Here is a 17,874-nt window from a genome sequence, read left to right as displayed (position 1 = left end):
AACGTTAAATTGTAGCTTCAGTAAGAGTTTCCAAGACGGGGCTTTGTATTGTTACTATGCCTTACGAACAGTGTATTAGTCAAAAAAGTTTCCCGAAACTCATTTCTCCCAAATTTTCATTGTCTCATTACGAGAATTATTTGTGCTTCGGGATATTTCGGGATATTTCGAGTTATTTCGAGTTACAGAAATAATTTGCAAAAAATTTGATTAACCAGTAAATCAGTTAAAGTACGCATTTTTAGGACATTTGACGAGCGCTACAGCTGATTTTTGTTTTCTTTTTTTAAAAAACACAATTAAAGGTTGAAAATATCAATTTAAAGTCTTTTATTATATTACTTATGAAGACTAGGGTTAGGACTATTGTAATTGTAATTGTAAAAATTACACATTACAAAACAATATTATTGTATTGTAATATTACAGAAACAATAACAAAATTTTACTTTGGTATTGTATTGTTGTGATGAAAAACAATTACAATAAGTATTGTATTGTTTTTCTTCTAACAATGCAATAAAATTCGAGAACTATTGTATTGTTTTAATGAAATAAAATTACAAAAATTATTGTACTGTTTTGATGAAAACAATTACAATAACTATTGTAGTGTATTAAATTACATTAAAGTAGAAAAGCTAATGCATTTTAACGTATTTATATTCATCAGTTTTTTGTTAATTTTTTAAAAAGTAAATGTACTATGTATAATTTAAATAATGTATTTTTTTAAAATTTTATTAGACTGTTTCAATGGTCGAGCGGTCTGAGGCATGTGTCCCGTTATTAGAAAGTCGTGAGTTCGATCCCGAACAATCTATGACGTTTCGCGATTTGACTATTTCTTTAACTTCATCACTTCTTCAAACTACGTCACATTGCAAAGAAATTAGTTGATTTTTCGAAATCGCTCTCGTAACTGATCGAAACCTCTCGTATCGTAACGTAACAATTTTCTCGATTGATTTTTCCCGAAACGTTTCGAGAATCCCTAGCTTAGTTTGGATGACGCCCTGCCGAGAAAAAATTTGTTTCTTTTAAGAATTGCATCACCCGAAAAAGTTTACCAAACCCCATCTTAGCTGAACATCAAAAGTGTTTACCAGTATTCTTTAGAATGACAAATCAAAGTTTATGGTATTTTGATATGAAAACAGCATAAACTTTCACGTCTTAATTTTATGCATGTTGAAGGAAGCTTAATGGTTTTCGGCTACCTTGGTTGTGACAGAATTGGCCCAATTTGCGTTATTGACAATATTCTTGATCAAGTAATGCACATAAGTAACCACTACTGTAATTAGTACTTAATAGTATATGCCATCACTTATTGACAATTGTTGTAATCGCGTACTAGATAAAGAATTTTCACAGAGAGCCGAGAATTTTAAAATTCAGTAAAATTTCGACAAAATGAATCCTGAAAGCAAATGAAAAGTAATTCTTTGCATCAATAATGCAATACACCAATACTTTTTTTTCTTTAAAGCAAGTTTTGTTGGCGAAAACCAAGGATAATAAAATATCTTAATCACTTTCATCATTCCAAAGGTAAAAAAACATGTTTATGAAAAACTTTAGTCATACATTTTTACACAGACTGACGTCTAAAATGAAAACCTTTAAGAAATTTTAAGGTATTAATTTTAGAAGTTTTAAAATATTAATCTAACCTTAAGAGCTGTTATAACTATAGTGAAACATATTTCAATTTTTTTACTTCGAAATATGTTTTTAAATTAACCTTCAGTTAGAAATAAGTGTACTTTTACTGGGTGAAAAAACAGGAAAAAAAAAAAAAAAAAACGCAAATCGAGATTTTTTTAAACATTCAAAAATGAAATGAAGGTTTTACTTTAAACTGCTAAAAAGAATACGACAAAATCAGCAAACATATTCCCCAAGTTTTCTGAAGTTTTAAGCAGACAGATTACAATATTTTATATGTAATATATATAATTAATATCTATATCTATATATATATATATATATATATATATATATATATATATATATATATATATATTGTAATAAATATTTACAGAAAATTTAATTTCTAATCAACCTGTAAAATATAAGATGAATTTTTCAGTATATTCAATCACCAGATTATGATCCAACAAAGCTTTGGTTTTCGAAAACCTCCTTTTATTTCCAATATAAATGCAGCTATTAAACTTGTCATAAAAAAGATGTAATTAGGACAGCCCTTCTTTTTGGCAAATATTTTCTTACTGTAATACGATTACAATAATAATACTTTAATTGAATAACATAATATTTCAAACACTTTAAAAGAATAAGAAAGCGCTATTTGTTTGGGAGAGTAAAGATGAGAAAAAAACTGATTATATAGAATAAAAATGATCTAAGAGAAGTTGAAAATTTATTATCATATAATCTCAAATCTTTACAAAAACTAAAAATTTATAAAGAAATTTGTACAAATTATTCCAAGAAAATTAAATAAACATTTTAAAAAAAGAACATAAAATCTTCAGAAATTTTTTTTTTCTAAAAAGATATGAGGAAAGTTTACTGCTTTCAAAGATCAAAAACTGAATTACTGTCATTGCTGTATAAGATTTCACATCATTTTTTTCTTTTTATAAATTTATATAACTTAATTGAAATTTTATAAAAATAGCTGCAGATGCAAAATAAATAATGTATATAAAAAATGTTTCAAACCAAAATGACAAAAAGCAGTTTTTTTACATATTTATTGAAACTCTGATAGATAAAAATTTAGTCTAATAAAACCTAATGAGCAACTTTTCTTTTAATTAAAATTCTCCTTCTAAATTTTTGACATCAGAAGGGCAATAACTGAACAGCACTTGGTCTGTTTTCAAAAAAAGTCGTATCAATATTTTCAAGAGCAAGATTGAAAGCATTATTTAATAAAACACACAAATAAAGCGGTTCCTTAACAGCATTCAAATCACTAAATGCAACACCAAGTCCTTCTCCATTTAGCTCAAAAGACAATGAATCTGTTACTAGAACTCGAACAATATCTCCTTTGCTAAATTTCTTTCCATAATTTTCTTCAATATTTTTTGGTCCAAACTTTTTGCCTGCTGCAGAATACATCCACCATTCTTTCACAAGACCTTTAAAATTTTTAGTACAAACACCTATTTTAACCTTGTCTGAGTATGTGAAGACCTTTACTGCACATGAAGAATGGTCTTTTGCAAATGGGTTTTCTGATGTAACAAGACTATCTTGGGCAAAACAACTGACTGATAGTCCATCATCAGAAAAACCAGGAAAACTGTATTCCCATTTTTTACTCCAATTAAAGTAATGTTTAGACAGAGTTTTACTACGTTCATGTAAAGGTGTGCATTCTTTTTTGTGCTTACTCCAATGTTCTTTTTGACAATCTTTGGAACAGTACAAAACAAGTTGACATCGTGAGCATCGATTGCGAGCATCTTTTTTGCAAAGACAGCATTTAGACATTCTAAGAGAGAAATATACCCAGAGATATACATACTATACATTATCAACACTGTATAAAATACACAATATAGAATATTAACAGTGATATATATATATATATATATATATATATATATATATATATATATATATATATATATATATATATATATATATATATATATTATATATATATATTCTGAAGGTGACTTCAGATTAAATGTGCTAAAAAATGACAAACTCTGTAGAGTTTGTATCTATCGTGCTTTTGTTTAAGGATTCAAAACCATTGATTATGTTCACATAATCAGTTAAATGTTACGTTTGAGTGAAAAGCTGGAATTTGGCGCAGTAAAAATGCGGATATTGGAAATGCGAAAGCTTAACAATACACAGAAAAATGATGCGCAAATTTTCGCATTTTGCCAGCTATGCGACTCATGAAAAAATATTTAAAAAAACTTACAAAAAAGTTATCGTATAAGTTTCGGTAATATGTTGACAGTTTTTCGAAATTATTAGAACTTTTAGAGAAAAAAAATAAATGTGCATTTTTTAAAACTTGTTATATCGGTAATTCTTGTTATTTTTCGATAATGGCGTCCATCAGCGTCATGACACCATGGTGTGGCTTGGCGTGTTTTTTATTAAAATAAAAAGTTTATAAAAAGCAAGCAGAATCAAATTTAATTTAAAGTTGGTTAAAATTAAAGGCCAATTAAAATGAAAAGCTGAAAAACAAAAAATCTAACTTGGGTAAATTATTGAACCAGGAGCAGCAGTCCCAGTTGAGAATGTCTTGACCTTGTTGGAGTGTGAACAATTGGTATGCCAGTAGCTAATAAAGTTCCAGTTGCTTTTCTTTTAGCAGAAGATTCTTGAGTGCTACTTTGAAATCCCCAATCTTCAAATTCAGGTGATGTCGGTGGTTCTTTAAGAGCAAAAAACTCTTCCTCTTCTTTTAAAGTTAATACGAAGGTTCTAATGGTAACCTTGTCATAGTTTTGCTGGATATACAAAAACGTTTCAACTTGAACTGGTTGCAGCTTGGTCATCTTGTAAGATACAGATGTGCCACCAGCACTAATAACTCCTTTTGAAGATAAAATTCGAACATATTTTGGTTTGATATCTTCACTTTCGAATGCAATTTGAAAGTAATACTTTTTCGAAATACATCGGTACGTCACTTTGTATTTATATTTTAAAAAAAACTATTTAAGTCACTTTTCTTTGAAGTTACAAGCTAAAATCAAGACTTTTATAACGTTGTAGGTAATTGGTTAGCAAAAAATTTACAAAAATTCATTCTTTTCAAATCCTAACCGAAAGGTTAAGACAGTAAGAAGAAGTGCACTAAAAAAACCTTCTCTTTTTTCAGGTTCACTGTTCACTTGATTCCTTCTTAACTCGCTTTGTTTATTTTTGTAGGTCGGCCTACATGGCAGACCATGCAACGTAAATTTAACTAATTATTTTTATATGTTTAATTGCTTGCTAATAAATGCATTTATATGCATATTAAGGCAAATATCGTTATATATGTAGCTACCACTAGAGTGTTGCCTCAGTTACTTCAACTTCAGTTAAGGGTTTTATTACGTTTAACCTTTTACTTAACAATAAATAAACCTAAATTAGCAAAAAACCAAATATCACTAATATCGTTATAAATATCAACAATATCGATATCTCTCGTCATATCTCGTTAAAGAAAGTTAAAATATCGTTAAAATATCGATATTTCATTTCGATACGATAAAAATATCGTATCGAAATGAAATATCGATTGGTTTCGAGATTTGTTTCTATTGCAGATGTTTACTAGCAACAGTAATAATAAATTACAGCAGTAAAGTTTAGAAATTGTGAAGAGATTTGCTTTTAAAATCTTTTAATGCAGAAACCATTTTACCGCATTTTATTCTTAGATTTTACCAATACACCATACTTTGCATCCACGTTACATAGTTAACTCAACTTTTATTCTCAAATCATTCTTTAAATGAACTTCAAATACCGAAATTCTTCACATGTTCTACTTTTTATTCAATTATCCTACTTAATGATCCTTTAAATGCTGTGTGTCCCATAAGTATATCACTAGAAAGACAAATCTATTTATTTTTCCAAATAATTAATCAAATAAATTTGAATGATAAATATACTTCATAGTAATGCGGTTTGTGAATATCATTCAAAATGATTGCCATCAAAAAAATGTTTATGACACGATCCTTTGTGAAGGTCTCTGTCAATGTTGCACATTTCTCTTTAGGTGCAGCGGGGTGCCATCTTGTTGATATTGTGAGGTGGGAGAATTAAGAAAAAAACAACGATCAGAACAGACATACACAAGATGACTCGTCAACTCTCCATATAAATAAATGAGAAGACGTACACGTGATGATTCATAAGTCTGTCACGTAAGTATAATATGGAAAATAAAATGGAAATAAGATAAGTTGTAAAGAAAAATAACTGAGAAAAGATGTATACACGAAGACTCATCAACCTGCCAAATAAATAAATGATGAATGGGTATTGCAACCGAAAACAACCAAAAACTATAAAAGTTCAAAAAAATAGAGAGGAGTTTTACAGAGAGAGGAGGGAGATGAATAGAAGGAGAAAGACGAAGTTTTAAAGAGGAGTTAAAAAAGAATAGAGTTTTAGGAAAGTTTTTAAGAAGAATTTTAAAGAGAAAGATTTTTTATGATTGAAAAATATTTGAATAAACAGGAAGTTTTATGAGTGAATAAAAGAGAAAAAGATGTAAGGAACTAAACGGAAGTCAGAAGAAACATTTATCAAAGAAGAATAACCAAAGGTTTTTGGCCGTTTCAAATAAAGAAGAGATATTCGTATCAAAAAGAAGAACAGAAAGATGAGAAATTAAGAAAAACAGTAAAAATAGAGTGAGAGAGTATTGTTTTTTATTTTTTAAACGTGATGAATAAAAGAGTGCTAACCATTACAACTAACAGAACACTTATTGAGTTACATTGTATAATAAAATATACTGAGGACAGTAAACACAATATTAGCCTTTTAACGATTAAACCTTACTACAGCTAGAAACAAACCAACAGTTAAACCGAGAAACTAATAAACATTAAATCATTTGATTATTAAAAATGCTCTTTAAAGAATAAATTAACGATTTAAAACCCTTTAACGATTAAGCTTACCCATTAGGGTATGTGATACTTGTGAAAAACTATAAGTTTTCAAAATTATCTATTTGGGAAGTGATTTTATTACGTGGTAGGTATTTCTAAACAAAATTGAAATAAAACTTTTTTTTTATTGTGGTAAAAATGAACATAAAAATTGCAACATTTTAGTAAATACCCGTTAAAATGAAAACAATGGATAAAATTACGTTACAATTTTGTAACACGTGCTTATTAAAACATTTTACCAAGCATAATAGTTTTTTAAATATACATCGCAAATTTTTCACGCTCATAACCTTTGAACACTAAAAAAGTATTACTCAAAATTTAAAACTTTCAGATGAACTGCCTGATATTGTTATATGTGAAACATCAAAATGTTTTGTGGACACACACGGATTAATCCGAATATGCTATAGCTACATAAAATATTTAAAAAAAAAACACTTTTTGATGGAAAATAAAATTTTCACTAAAATCAAGCTTGAACATCAATTAAACAGTTTGATTAAATCTTTCTTGGATTTCAGATTTGGAACACCATCTCTGTGCTTTATTCCTGCTCTGATGAAGCCATTGCGTCTCTGAAAACCATCTTGTGAAGTGCCTAACTATCCTCTCCACACCCAGTCTTTCACATGACTGGGTGTGGAGAGGATAGTAAGGCACTTCCATAGGAGAATCTATTACTTTTTGTAAATCTTTTTCGTCATATTGCATGTTAGATTCGGCTCCAAGATTTTTTCAGTATCCAGTTAATGAGTTCAAGGAGAGTCATAGCATCAAAGTTAAGAGTAGGTTTTTTTCGATTTCTTACCTTTACATCACCTTGCTCTGAATCTCCACTAACTTTCATAATCATTTTAACTGCAAAAGGTCTATTTTTATTTGATGAGCTTGCAAGAAGCAAGAAATGCCCCATTTTGAATAGACTTTATTACAGTCTCCTTATCTTTGACTGTTTTACCTCTTAATAATAAAGAAGTTTGATTAGATAATGGGGCTCATCAATAATAAAGTGTTTCACCTTGATCCTAAACCACAAATGAAAGTATACTTAAGCCACGAACTGAGTAAAAACATTTAGATTTTTAAAATATCACCTTCCAAGTTCACTAATGTAAAGCCAAAGAATTGCCTGACCAACTGTGAGCCACCTGCTATAGCAAAGGTTTCCACACTTTTTTTGTTGTCAAGTGAAGGGTTCAAGATTTAAGACAAGAAACTAACTTGTAGCTTAGTAAAGCATCGGTGGACATTGCTTTTAAAATGACATTAGGAATTTTAATCAAAGATTTAATCTGTCTAATTGGTTCAAACTTTTCTAGTTGTTTTAATTGATTTACTTTTGATAATAGTTTGCCTATAGGCCCTTTAAATCCATCCTTTGAGTGTATAATCAAGAGTTGCAATCAGTTGTCTTAAAGGTAGCTCATTTGTATGCAACATGCAAATTGACCAAAAAGATTTTCTTTCAGCAAGTTTCTCCAGATGTGTTAACAACCTGCTGTAGTTACCAGACCCAGTCATTGAATTTGTGGAATCTGATCCAATCATAATTATAGTTTGATCAATTCATCTAGGAACCATCCAGTTATAAAGCCCGATTGCAGCTTTTTTAGCTTGCTTGTTTGGACCCTTTGAAGGTGTGTAATGGGTCAAATAGATTCCATCTATTTCAGAAGTAACACTTATGTTTTCTTGCTTTTCTATTCTTCGACAAAACGTTTTAGTAATTGAATCTTCAATCAAAATTAAATTAGGATCTTTTCTTTCATTTATTCTACAAATATGCCTTTGATAGACACTTCAACAATTATTTTTGCTGATGAAACTCTAGTTTTATCCATAACCTCTTCTTTGGCTCTCAAAATGCTTTTAGGATCACATGCTAAATTAACCATTTTTAGAGTCAAATAATTAGATTTGATCAAACCTTAAAGAAAAGAAGGTGCAATTGAAGATGAAGCAGCAGGTGATATGTCAAATCGAAGAGATGCTAGTGCTGTATTGAGAATCTTCATGCAATTTTTATTAATGGTAACAAGTGGGGAAGTTTTTTTATTTGATATTATTGGAGTTATCTTCAGAAAATATTTTATTTGCATTCCTAAAATTTTTGGGTGAAGTTTCTTGATTAAATCATGTCCCACTGATTCATAAATTTCATCTTCAACGTTTTCTGTTTTTTATTTACTTGTATATTAATATGAGTTTTTCAAATCAAACTTTTTCTTTTTTCTTAAGACGCAATATCTGTTATTTTTCTTTTCCCTACCTTAACGTGTCTTTCTGTCTCTACCTTGACTATATGACTTCTCTACTATGACTATACATTTGGTAGCCTGACTTTTCACCAACCTATTTCTTTGAGATCTGAGTCATAATAAATCAAGTTGGAGCACCATATCTGTAGAACAAATGGATAAAATTTGAATTCTAGCAGTACACTTTTTAACCTTCTTACATGGAGAATTTTCATCTGTACAAAAGTAGTATGTTGCACCTACACTTTTTTTACATCCTACAATATGTCCGGTTTACCTTCCCACAATTTGAAAACTTTTTATTTTGTTTTTTTTCAATTAGAAATGTCTCTAAACCTACTCCAGGCAGTTAAAATTTTATCTGACAGCGTTTTTTGAGATATGACTCTTAAACAAAGCATTGGATTCGAGACCATTGTTTCAATATAAAGTCTGCCAATACCAAACAAATTTCTTTTACCAAACAAATTTCTTTCTTCCTAAAAAAAATATAAAATTTAAATTGTTATAAAATTATTTGTTAGAAATACTTAATATTATAATATTTCCAACCCAGTGGTCACAGGACGTTTAAAGACACCCAGCGGACGTCCAGACGTCTAATGCTTGTCCTATGGATGTCGTCGGACGTCTTGTGGCCCGCTAAGTATATGTTGAAAATGGACTTATCAGTATCGTGTCAAAAAACTCACCAATCAAGATCGTCACAAAGAAGCAAATTTTTTGGAATATGTAGAGCTTTCCTTAGTACATCCCTCAGTGTAGGAACTTCAGTTTCCAACCCCTCTTTTCCTACTCCAAGATATTTAGTTAAGGTAGTTGTAACTCACCATAACACAATATTTTATTTTATTTATTATTTATTGTAAAACAAAAATAGTTATAGTAAAAAACCACAAGAAAAATTAAACAAAAGTTTCAACTTATTGATGTCGCATTGAATAAATAAATCCACTACTGACACAAAGCAAATGCTAAGTACAAAGTAATTGTGTTCTATAATTCATCAATTACAATTACAAATGGACTTAGAATTCATTAAAGTCCAATTGTCTAAGTTAGATGATTAAAGATTTAAAAGGCATTTTTAAAGTTTTGTTATTTTTTGTCTTAAAGATGTAGTTTTATAGAATTTTTACATTTTTCAAGTTGATTTAAAGACAAAAAAATTTTTTTTCGTAATTTTTTTTACCATAAAAAAATTCACTCCCCAAATGTCATTTTTAAAAGTTTTTTAGTATGACAAAACCTATTACCCATTCCTCACGAAACAATCCCCAAGTCATCAACTTCGATCCTATACCTCCCTAAATTCTAAACCTTGTTACAGCTATACACTTCAAACAAAATAGCAGTTAAACCAACTAACTAACGAATTTAAAGTAAGTAATTATACGAAATAAATGCTACCCTCATAATATATTATTGCACATTTTGATGGGTTTTCAAGAATGGAACCACTCTTCAAGAATGGAACCACTGTTGCTACTGCAACAGATTTCTGTCACCATAAATAGTGCCGGTTTTGATAAAAAATAGTGGAACGATAATTTTGCCAGAAAAACCAACCCACAAGCGCAACTTTGATGAGTTAAGTGACTTTTTGGCAAGACTGTAAAGATACATGTCTCATCTAGTTAGAGCATCCCGCCATCGGAAATTGCGTAAATGCGTAAATTCTGATGTGAGAAATAGTTTATAAAGGTGACTCCTATGTGATTTAATCTTTTAACTTTCCGATATTTTCCGATGGTTTGTGGTGGCTTTCAAAATTTTGCTGTAATTTTGCGAAAACTTTGTAATTATAGATAAATACATCGTAAATACCACAATATTACGAGTTTACACTTTAAATACGATTTATTGTGAAATTACGCGAAAATATCGTACGATAATGCGTAAATCTCGAAATATATCGGAGAGTGCGTGAAATTCTCCCCATCGGCCTCGGACTACATCGCACCTCCGATGTGATACTATTTCTCATCACATAGGAGTCACCTTTATAAACTATTTCTCACATCGGAATTTACGCATTTACGCAATTTCCGATGGCGGGATGCTCTACATCTAATAAAAGCGTTCTTGGTGTAAACAGTTCCATTGAGATGGAAATACGCCTCACCTGTCTCTACAAAACTTTGCCTAGATTACCAAACTGATTTTCCAAAAAACATGTAGCGAATTCCTTCCGTTTTGCACAACCTTCTCGTTCCAACCGATGGTGTACTAATTGGTGCCAAAATTACTAGTTCACATTAAAACCTTAATTAATAATAATGCATTAGAGTTGATATAACTTCTTTCTTTATTAGGGAAGTAAAAAAAAGTAATAATATTGATTAATTTTCCATCTATAAGCAATAAATCCTAAGAGAAAAATGATTTTTAACAAAAAGTTGAGACCATACAAGTAGCACATCAAACAAAAAAATAGTGCTGTTTGAAAGTCTACATAAAAGCGTTAAAACTAAGATTAATATTTTTTTGAAAAGCCTTTATTCTTTATAACTGCAGCACAATTATTGTGCGTTTGGTGGGACTATGGAGGCATAATTCATTTTGAACTATTGAAACTCGGAAAAACAATTGTGGGTAGATGTTATTAGCAGCAGTTGTATAGAATGCACAACCAATTGTTGGTAAAACGACAATGTCTGGTCAACCGAAAAGGAGTAATATTGCAAAATGATAATGCCCGGTCGCACGCAGCAAATTTAACCCAAGAAAAAATAAGGCAGCTAAACTGGGAGGGATTTACGTCAAAATCACGAAAAAATAAGGCAGCTAAACTGGGATTTACATCATCCTTCATATTCTCCAAACGTAGTACCATAGGATTTTCATTTATTCCGTTCCATGGAACATTATCTGAAGAATAAAAATCTCTTTGAAAATGTTGATGATGTTCGAACTCATATGGAAGAATGTTTTTCTTCAAAAGAAAACTAAAATTTTTATGAAAGAGAAATTTCGGCACTTTCTGTTTCGGTTTTCCAACATCCAAAAATAATCTTCGGGAACTTTGACTAAATACTTTAAAGAATCTAACAACAATTTTACTGGAAAAAATTGGTATCGAGAATTCCAAGATTATGCGTAGTACGAATATTTCTTTGATGGAAATACGATTTTGTGGCGTTTTGTATTTTTGTACAAGTAGAAAAAGATTTTTAACAGATTTTTGTTATCCGTTGATTTACTCATAAAATGTCTTGGTAAATTCAAATTATTTTATTCAAAAAAGCAAGGAAATGAACTATTTTTAATAGATTTCAAACTCAGGATCGGTGGTGAATATATTTATTTAAGTAAGAAAGCACAAATTTGTGTGTATAAATTAGGGATGGCACTTTTACTTACTTTTTTTTTACTTACTCAAGTAAGTAAGCCTTTATAAAAAAGTAAATTGCGTATATAATTGTAAACGTTCAAAAATAACTTAAAGTTACTTTTAAAAGTAATTTACTTTTCTAAAACAATTTTTATTTTGTAAAGAAAGGTGAATTTACTTTCAAATGTAAGTTATATATAAGTAGATTATATAAAAAAGTAATTTACATTTACATGTAAAATTTGTTACATGGAAAAGTAATTTATTTTTACATTTAAAAGTTGATTACTTTTTTAAAATTGCATTACATAATATAATTTTACCTCGAAATGTAACTTACTTTTACATTTAAAAAGAATTTATTTTTAAAAAAAATATATTACAGTAATTGTAAAAAAAAAAAGCATTTTAAAATACATTATAAAAAAGTTACATGCAATCTAATGTAAATAAAATTTACTTATGTAATTAGTTTTCCTAAGTAGACATGTGTTATTTTGTAACTAAAATGAAATGGCTATCAAAAGTAAATTATATAAAATTACTTTTGATTACTTAAGTTTACATTTTAAATAACTTTTAGTTACAATTAAAAGTAATCTATACTTAAAAAGTAAGTAAATTTACAATTTCGCAATTGCTTTAAAACCATTCTAGACCCTGGTTAAAAAAAAGTTTAATTCCTGGCCAACATGGAAATATTTTACTAGTCTTAGGCTGGAACAGTTATTTTGGAATTAGTGCAGCGGAGTGTACATATATATCGACTGATTGTTAGGGATAACATGCAAAAAATAGTACACACAACAACTGACGATTAGGACTTGGGGGGAGGGGGTGAGGCAATCTTTTAATTTAAACAAAAGTTTGTTTTTTTTTTCTTTTTTTAGGGGAAGGGGCGGATTTTTTCCAGGGGAATTTTTTGTCAGGGAGATAATTTGGGTGGGGTTCTCGGGTTTCTTTCTTAGACCAATATAGAAATAGACTAAACATAGTAGTAAGGTTAGGCTCCCCCACACCCCAGCGATTTATAGGGGTATTTTTTTAATATAAATAGCTTTTCTTTTTTTAAGTTGTACCTAATAAGTGATATTTTTTGAAGATTTATTTGGCTACGGGTTTATAAAATACGTATATACATGTTTTTGAAGATTTATAATACTACGGGTTTATAAAATACGTTTCAAATGGAACTCAGTGATATGGTTAATTGCTGCCTTTTTCTTGCTTTAGCGATTGATTTTGTTTATACAATTTTACATTGTTTATATTCTTAAACAAAAGCAATCAAATCTTATTTGGCCTTTAATTTGCTTTAAAAGTGTCAAAATTTTAGTTGTAATTTGTTTTAAAACACTGACTAGTTTTTTGTTTTTGTTTCAGACTTTTCAAACAATTAGAATAAATTGGTCTGCATTTTACAATCATTTTCTAAATTTCGAATTAATATTCAGCGTGGTTCTTGTTAATAGCGTTAAAGTGGTTGTTGTTATTCAGCGTGGTTGATAACAACAAACCACGATGACCAAAATGAAAATTATTTGGGCGCTCACTAGAAAGTCTATCGGCCTCCGATGCCCCTGACGGAAATCGTTTTTAATCAAATAATTTATGCTTGATTTATAATTTTTGCAAAACTTTTTGAAAGGTCCATGTCCCACCCTAAACATATTTGATAATGCGTTAAGCGAATTATGAAATATGTTTAGGGACGTTAGAGTTGATTAACGGCTTTAATTGAATTTTTTCCAATAACTGAAGTTTTCACAAAAACGGAATAATTTATTTCCTAAATAGAATTTATTTTTTGCGACAGAATTGCTTACTGTCATTATGAGATTTTCACTCTCCGCATAAAAATATACTTTTTGGAAAAATGTATTTTGCACAAATTAATCTTTAAATTGCTTAATAATGTAAAAACAAAGGTTGAACTTTCTTCCATTTTTTCTGGTGACAGGAAGCGAAAATTTGCGCCCACCACCACCTACCCCCTTCCCTTTGGCGGCCGACGCCAGTTAAGAAGTGGAAACCACGGAAGGCAACCTTTTCATCTTTTTGCATACAAAATAACTTCTGACGGCAACCGCCAGTGGTTTTTCACCTTTTGGTTGGCATCGGCCTCCAAAAAAAATTTCCAGCAGCGGCTGCCAATCGGAAGGCAGAAGCTACTGTAGGTAGAGACAAAAACATTCTGCCCGCAAAATTATTTTGGGAGGCGGACGGCAATTCTTTGCACCTCCAAAAAGAGCTCGTGTTTCGGCATAATCTTACTTTGCCGCCGGAAGGGATTATTAACGCTGATGCGTTATATCACCATAAAAAATAATGTTTGATCAAAAAGCGCAATATAAAGGAATTTTTCGAAAGTGACGTAGTTAAGGATTGGCATGGATAGGAAGCAACCCACCATGTTTATTAAACTTGCCCCCAATTTACTAAACCCCTCCACAAAAACGGTCCGCATACATGCAGAATAATTCCTAACATTATAACCCAGAAGTACCCAGAAGTACCCAGAAGCAGGCAATTCTCCTTAATACGCTGTTTTTCTTACCAATCAGTATGTTAAAACAACATAAAATGACTTTGTTACTTGATAAAAGTAAATAAAATAACTTACTTTTTACTTACTAAGTAAAGTATAGTATTTCAATGATAAAAATTTACATTTACATGTAATGGTAACTAGTTTTTTTTTCAAATAGTTTTTATGTAAGTTGCCTATATTAATTTTTGTTACTTTTACGCATAAAAGTAATTTCATATTACGATGCAGTATTCACTTACTTTTCAAAGTAAATATGACTTTTTTAAAACCTTATATTTACGTAAGATCACTTTCAAAAATAATTTACTTTTACATGTAAAAAGTAAATTACATTTCGATACAAACTATTTGTATAAGTATAAATCTAAATTACTTTTTAAAGTAAATTACTTTCACACGGCTTACTTTTAAAAGTAATTTACAAAAAGTAAATAACTCTTTTATGTAAACTACTTTTACTTGCAATAAAAAAATAACGCATTTTTAATAAGTTTTTAATAAGTTACGCATTTTTAAAATTAACTTTATGTAAGTAATTTTATATGTAATATAAGGTTATTTTTTAAAAAATGAATTACTTTAAAATGTAAATATATTTCATAATTTAATCTAAGTTATGTAAAGTAATTTTTTTTTAAAAGTAATTTTTTTTTACATCAAAATAAGTAAAAGTGCCATCCCTAGTATAAATAAGAGATAAAAGCTACAAATGTTATAGGGGTAGACATGGAATAACTTAAAGATTAAACCTTAACAAACTTCTCTTTTAAACTTCATGGTTTATACAATAACCAACCTCGGTGAGATGTGAGAGAAATAGTCTCACCCTTTTGACTGGTACCGGTCTCACCTCTTTAAAAACCCAACATTAAAAATTGAATATTGAATTAATAAACCTTCTTCCATATTATTAGTGAGTATGCGGTTTTTGGGAGAGTGGAGTTTCACTACATGAATTTGCAAAGAATTTTTTGACCAATTTATTGGTTCTAAGATGTAATACTGAGGAAAAAGTTTCCCTTGACCCTTTCACCCCCCTCTCCCATCTCAAACTCCCATTAAGGGATAGGGGTTGGGAGTGAACATACATCAAAGGTACATCTAGTTGAAAAAAATATTTGCTTTTCCTGATCCCCAACCCTGGCCAAACATTAAATTTGTCCCTACGAAATATTTTTTCGTAGGGACAAAGGGATACAGGCGTATCGTAAACAATATTCCACAACAAATAAATTTTACTCAGTGTTGGTAAAACATGGAAGACCCTATTTTAACAGAGTGGGCCTTTTTAAGACATGTGATATAAGGTCTTTAATGCGCTCTTCGCTGAAAAAAACCGAAGACATTAACCAGCGTCAAATACTGGAAACTAAATTAGAAATTTGTCTCCTATGTAATTTTGATCGCGTTTGATCTCAAATTCCAAAATGTAGATCCCTGCTCCTCGGCACATGACATAATTAAAAAAACGCAATTAACGTTTTATTTATGGTTAATTCAAGAAAATCTTTGATATTAAGTTGGCACCCACAAAACTGCAAAGCCTCCCAGTGGGAATTAGGACGTCCAAAGATGTCCAGCAGACGTCCTTTTTTGGCGCTAGGACGTCTATCAAGGACGTCCAATCGACGTCCAGTAGACGCCCGAATGAAACACCTTTCGTTTGTCCATATTAGATGTCCGCGGACGTCCTTTTTAGACACTTTTAGGACGGATTACGACCTCTGGCGGACGTCCAAATTAAACTTATAGTCGTTGTATTCGGGGATTAATGACACTAAAATCGAGAAATAATTACTTTTTTGAAGTTAGAAATATATTTACCAGTTTAAGTTAGATAATGTAAATGCTATAACAAAAAACAAAAAAAAAAAGAACTTTTATATTACTTAATTTCTTCTTTTTTCAATTTAGGGGTTGCTCGTTTCAACAAATCGCCAACGAGTGTCTCGATATTGCCTACGTCAAAGCCATCTTTTTCTGAAATAAGCGCTTCTAAAACAAGCAAAATATAGAACTATTTTGTATTTAAATATTTATATTTAATTAAATAGATACTTAAATTTTATTATAACTTTTTTGTTCTTTATAGCAACACTCAGTAGAAACCTTACAACATAAGTTGGTATGTAAAACAACTTAGTTTTTAAACATTTGTATAACGTTGTGGCAACAAATTTCCGTTTTCCGTTTTTCCCATCTTTTCTAAAACAGCTTTGCAAAGGTTGTGTTATTATGCTAACAGATTTTAGATTAATCTACGAGGCGTTAAACCACCAACACCTTTAATCTGTATTATGTAGAGAAAATAAAAAATTTAGTGAAAAAAATTTCGTAAGAAAAAGTGAAGCAACTTAAAGTTTTTAAAGCCGGAAGCCGTTTTATTTAAACTTACGGTAATTCATTTTTGTTTTGCTTTGATATATCATTGCGTCATTTCAGGCTGGCAAAACAAACTTGGCTGCCAAAAAATTTTCTTCACTGCGGAAGCGCGAGTGAGACATCTACTTAATATATGTAATTGTGTGCAACCTCAAATTTTCTGCTGACATCTGCCGTGAAACGTGCGAACTCTGCCACTTTTATCCTATTCTGTTATCCTGTTGATTTTATTCTTAACGCATTACTTATTTTTAATGGAGTCAAAAACTTATGAAAAAAGAAATAAAAACAAGCCTAAAAAAAAAGTGTTACAGTTTGGTGAAAATTATTTATAAAGATAAAAAATTTATAAAGCCATATAATTATTTATAAAACTAATTATAAGACTGAATTTAAACCTCACAAACTTCAGTTAACGCTATTAAAGACATGTAATAAACCTTTAATACTTTTATAGTATAACAAACATATAATTTGTATTAAAGTAAATAATAAAGGTCTTACATGAATGATAATTAATATCTTTGACAGTATAATAATTTGAGACAGATTTGACGCGTTTGTATTTTAAATTTTATAATAAAAGTCAATAGTTTATATAAGGCCATGTAACTTAAAAGATTCTACATATATGCTAATATATGATTTTAGTAAATAAATACAATATTTGATTTTAATCAGGCTACTTGATGTTTTTTAAGATCATGT

At 29.8% G+C, this 17,874-nt stretch overlaps 1 protein-coding gene and 1 long non-coding RNA gene across 2 annotated transcripts; both read right to left on the bottom strand.

The window, feature by feature from the left end:
* Nucleotides 1-2,540: 2,540 nt before the first annotated feature.
* Nucleotides 2,541-4,052, bottom strand: LOC149881474 (uncharacterized). Its single transcript, XM_090068920.1, has 2 exons — nucleotides 3,920-4,052; nucleotides 2,541-3,475 (listed from the first exon to the last, which is right to left on the bottom strand). The coding sequence occupies exons 1-2, from the start codon at nucleotides 4,003-4,005 to the stop codon at nucleotides 2,818-2,820; spliced, it is 744 nt and encodes a 247-aa protein (XP_089925046.1). The 5' UTR covers nucleotides 4,006-4,052; the 3' UTR covers nucleotides 2,541-2,817.
* A 3,027-nt stretch (nucleotides 4,053-7,079) lies between these two features.
* Nucleotides 7,080-9,842, bottom strand: LOC149881473 (uncharacterized). The gene is made up of 2 exons (XR_016445665.1): nucleotides 9,592-9,842; nucleotides 7,080-9,378 (listed from the first exon to the last, which is right to left on the bottom strand). It is a non-coding gene; the product is annotated as an uncharacterized LOC149881473 (long non-coding RNA).
* Between the last annotated feature and the right edge of the window lie 8,032 nt (nucleotides 9,843-17,874).

Source organism: Hydra viridissima, unplaced genomic scaffold, assembly GCF_058129835.1.
Source record: "Hydra viridissima isolate aposymbiotic clone 2 unplaced genomic scaffold, HvirCarnegie_v1 scaffold_12, whole genome shotgun sequence".
Taxonomy (NCBI): Eukaryota; Metazoa; Cnidaria; class Hydrozoa; order Anthoathecata; family Hydridae; genus Hydra; species Hydra viridissima.
Note: the sequence above shows the minus strand (reverse complement) of the source record. Positions and strands in the feature narration are given on the sequence as shown.

Excerpts from the sequence above, each read along its gene's own strand:
- LOC149881474 (XM_090068920.1), bottom strand. The coding sequence starts at position 4,005 with ATGCACATTTATTTTTTTTCTCTAAAAGTTCTAATAATTTCGAAAAAC. Across the intron at positions 3,476-3,919 it reads ACTTATACGATAACTTTTTT|AATGTCTAAATGCTGTCTTT; the intron begins GTAAGTTTTTTT and ends TTTCTCTCTTAG.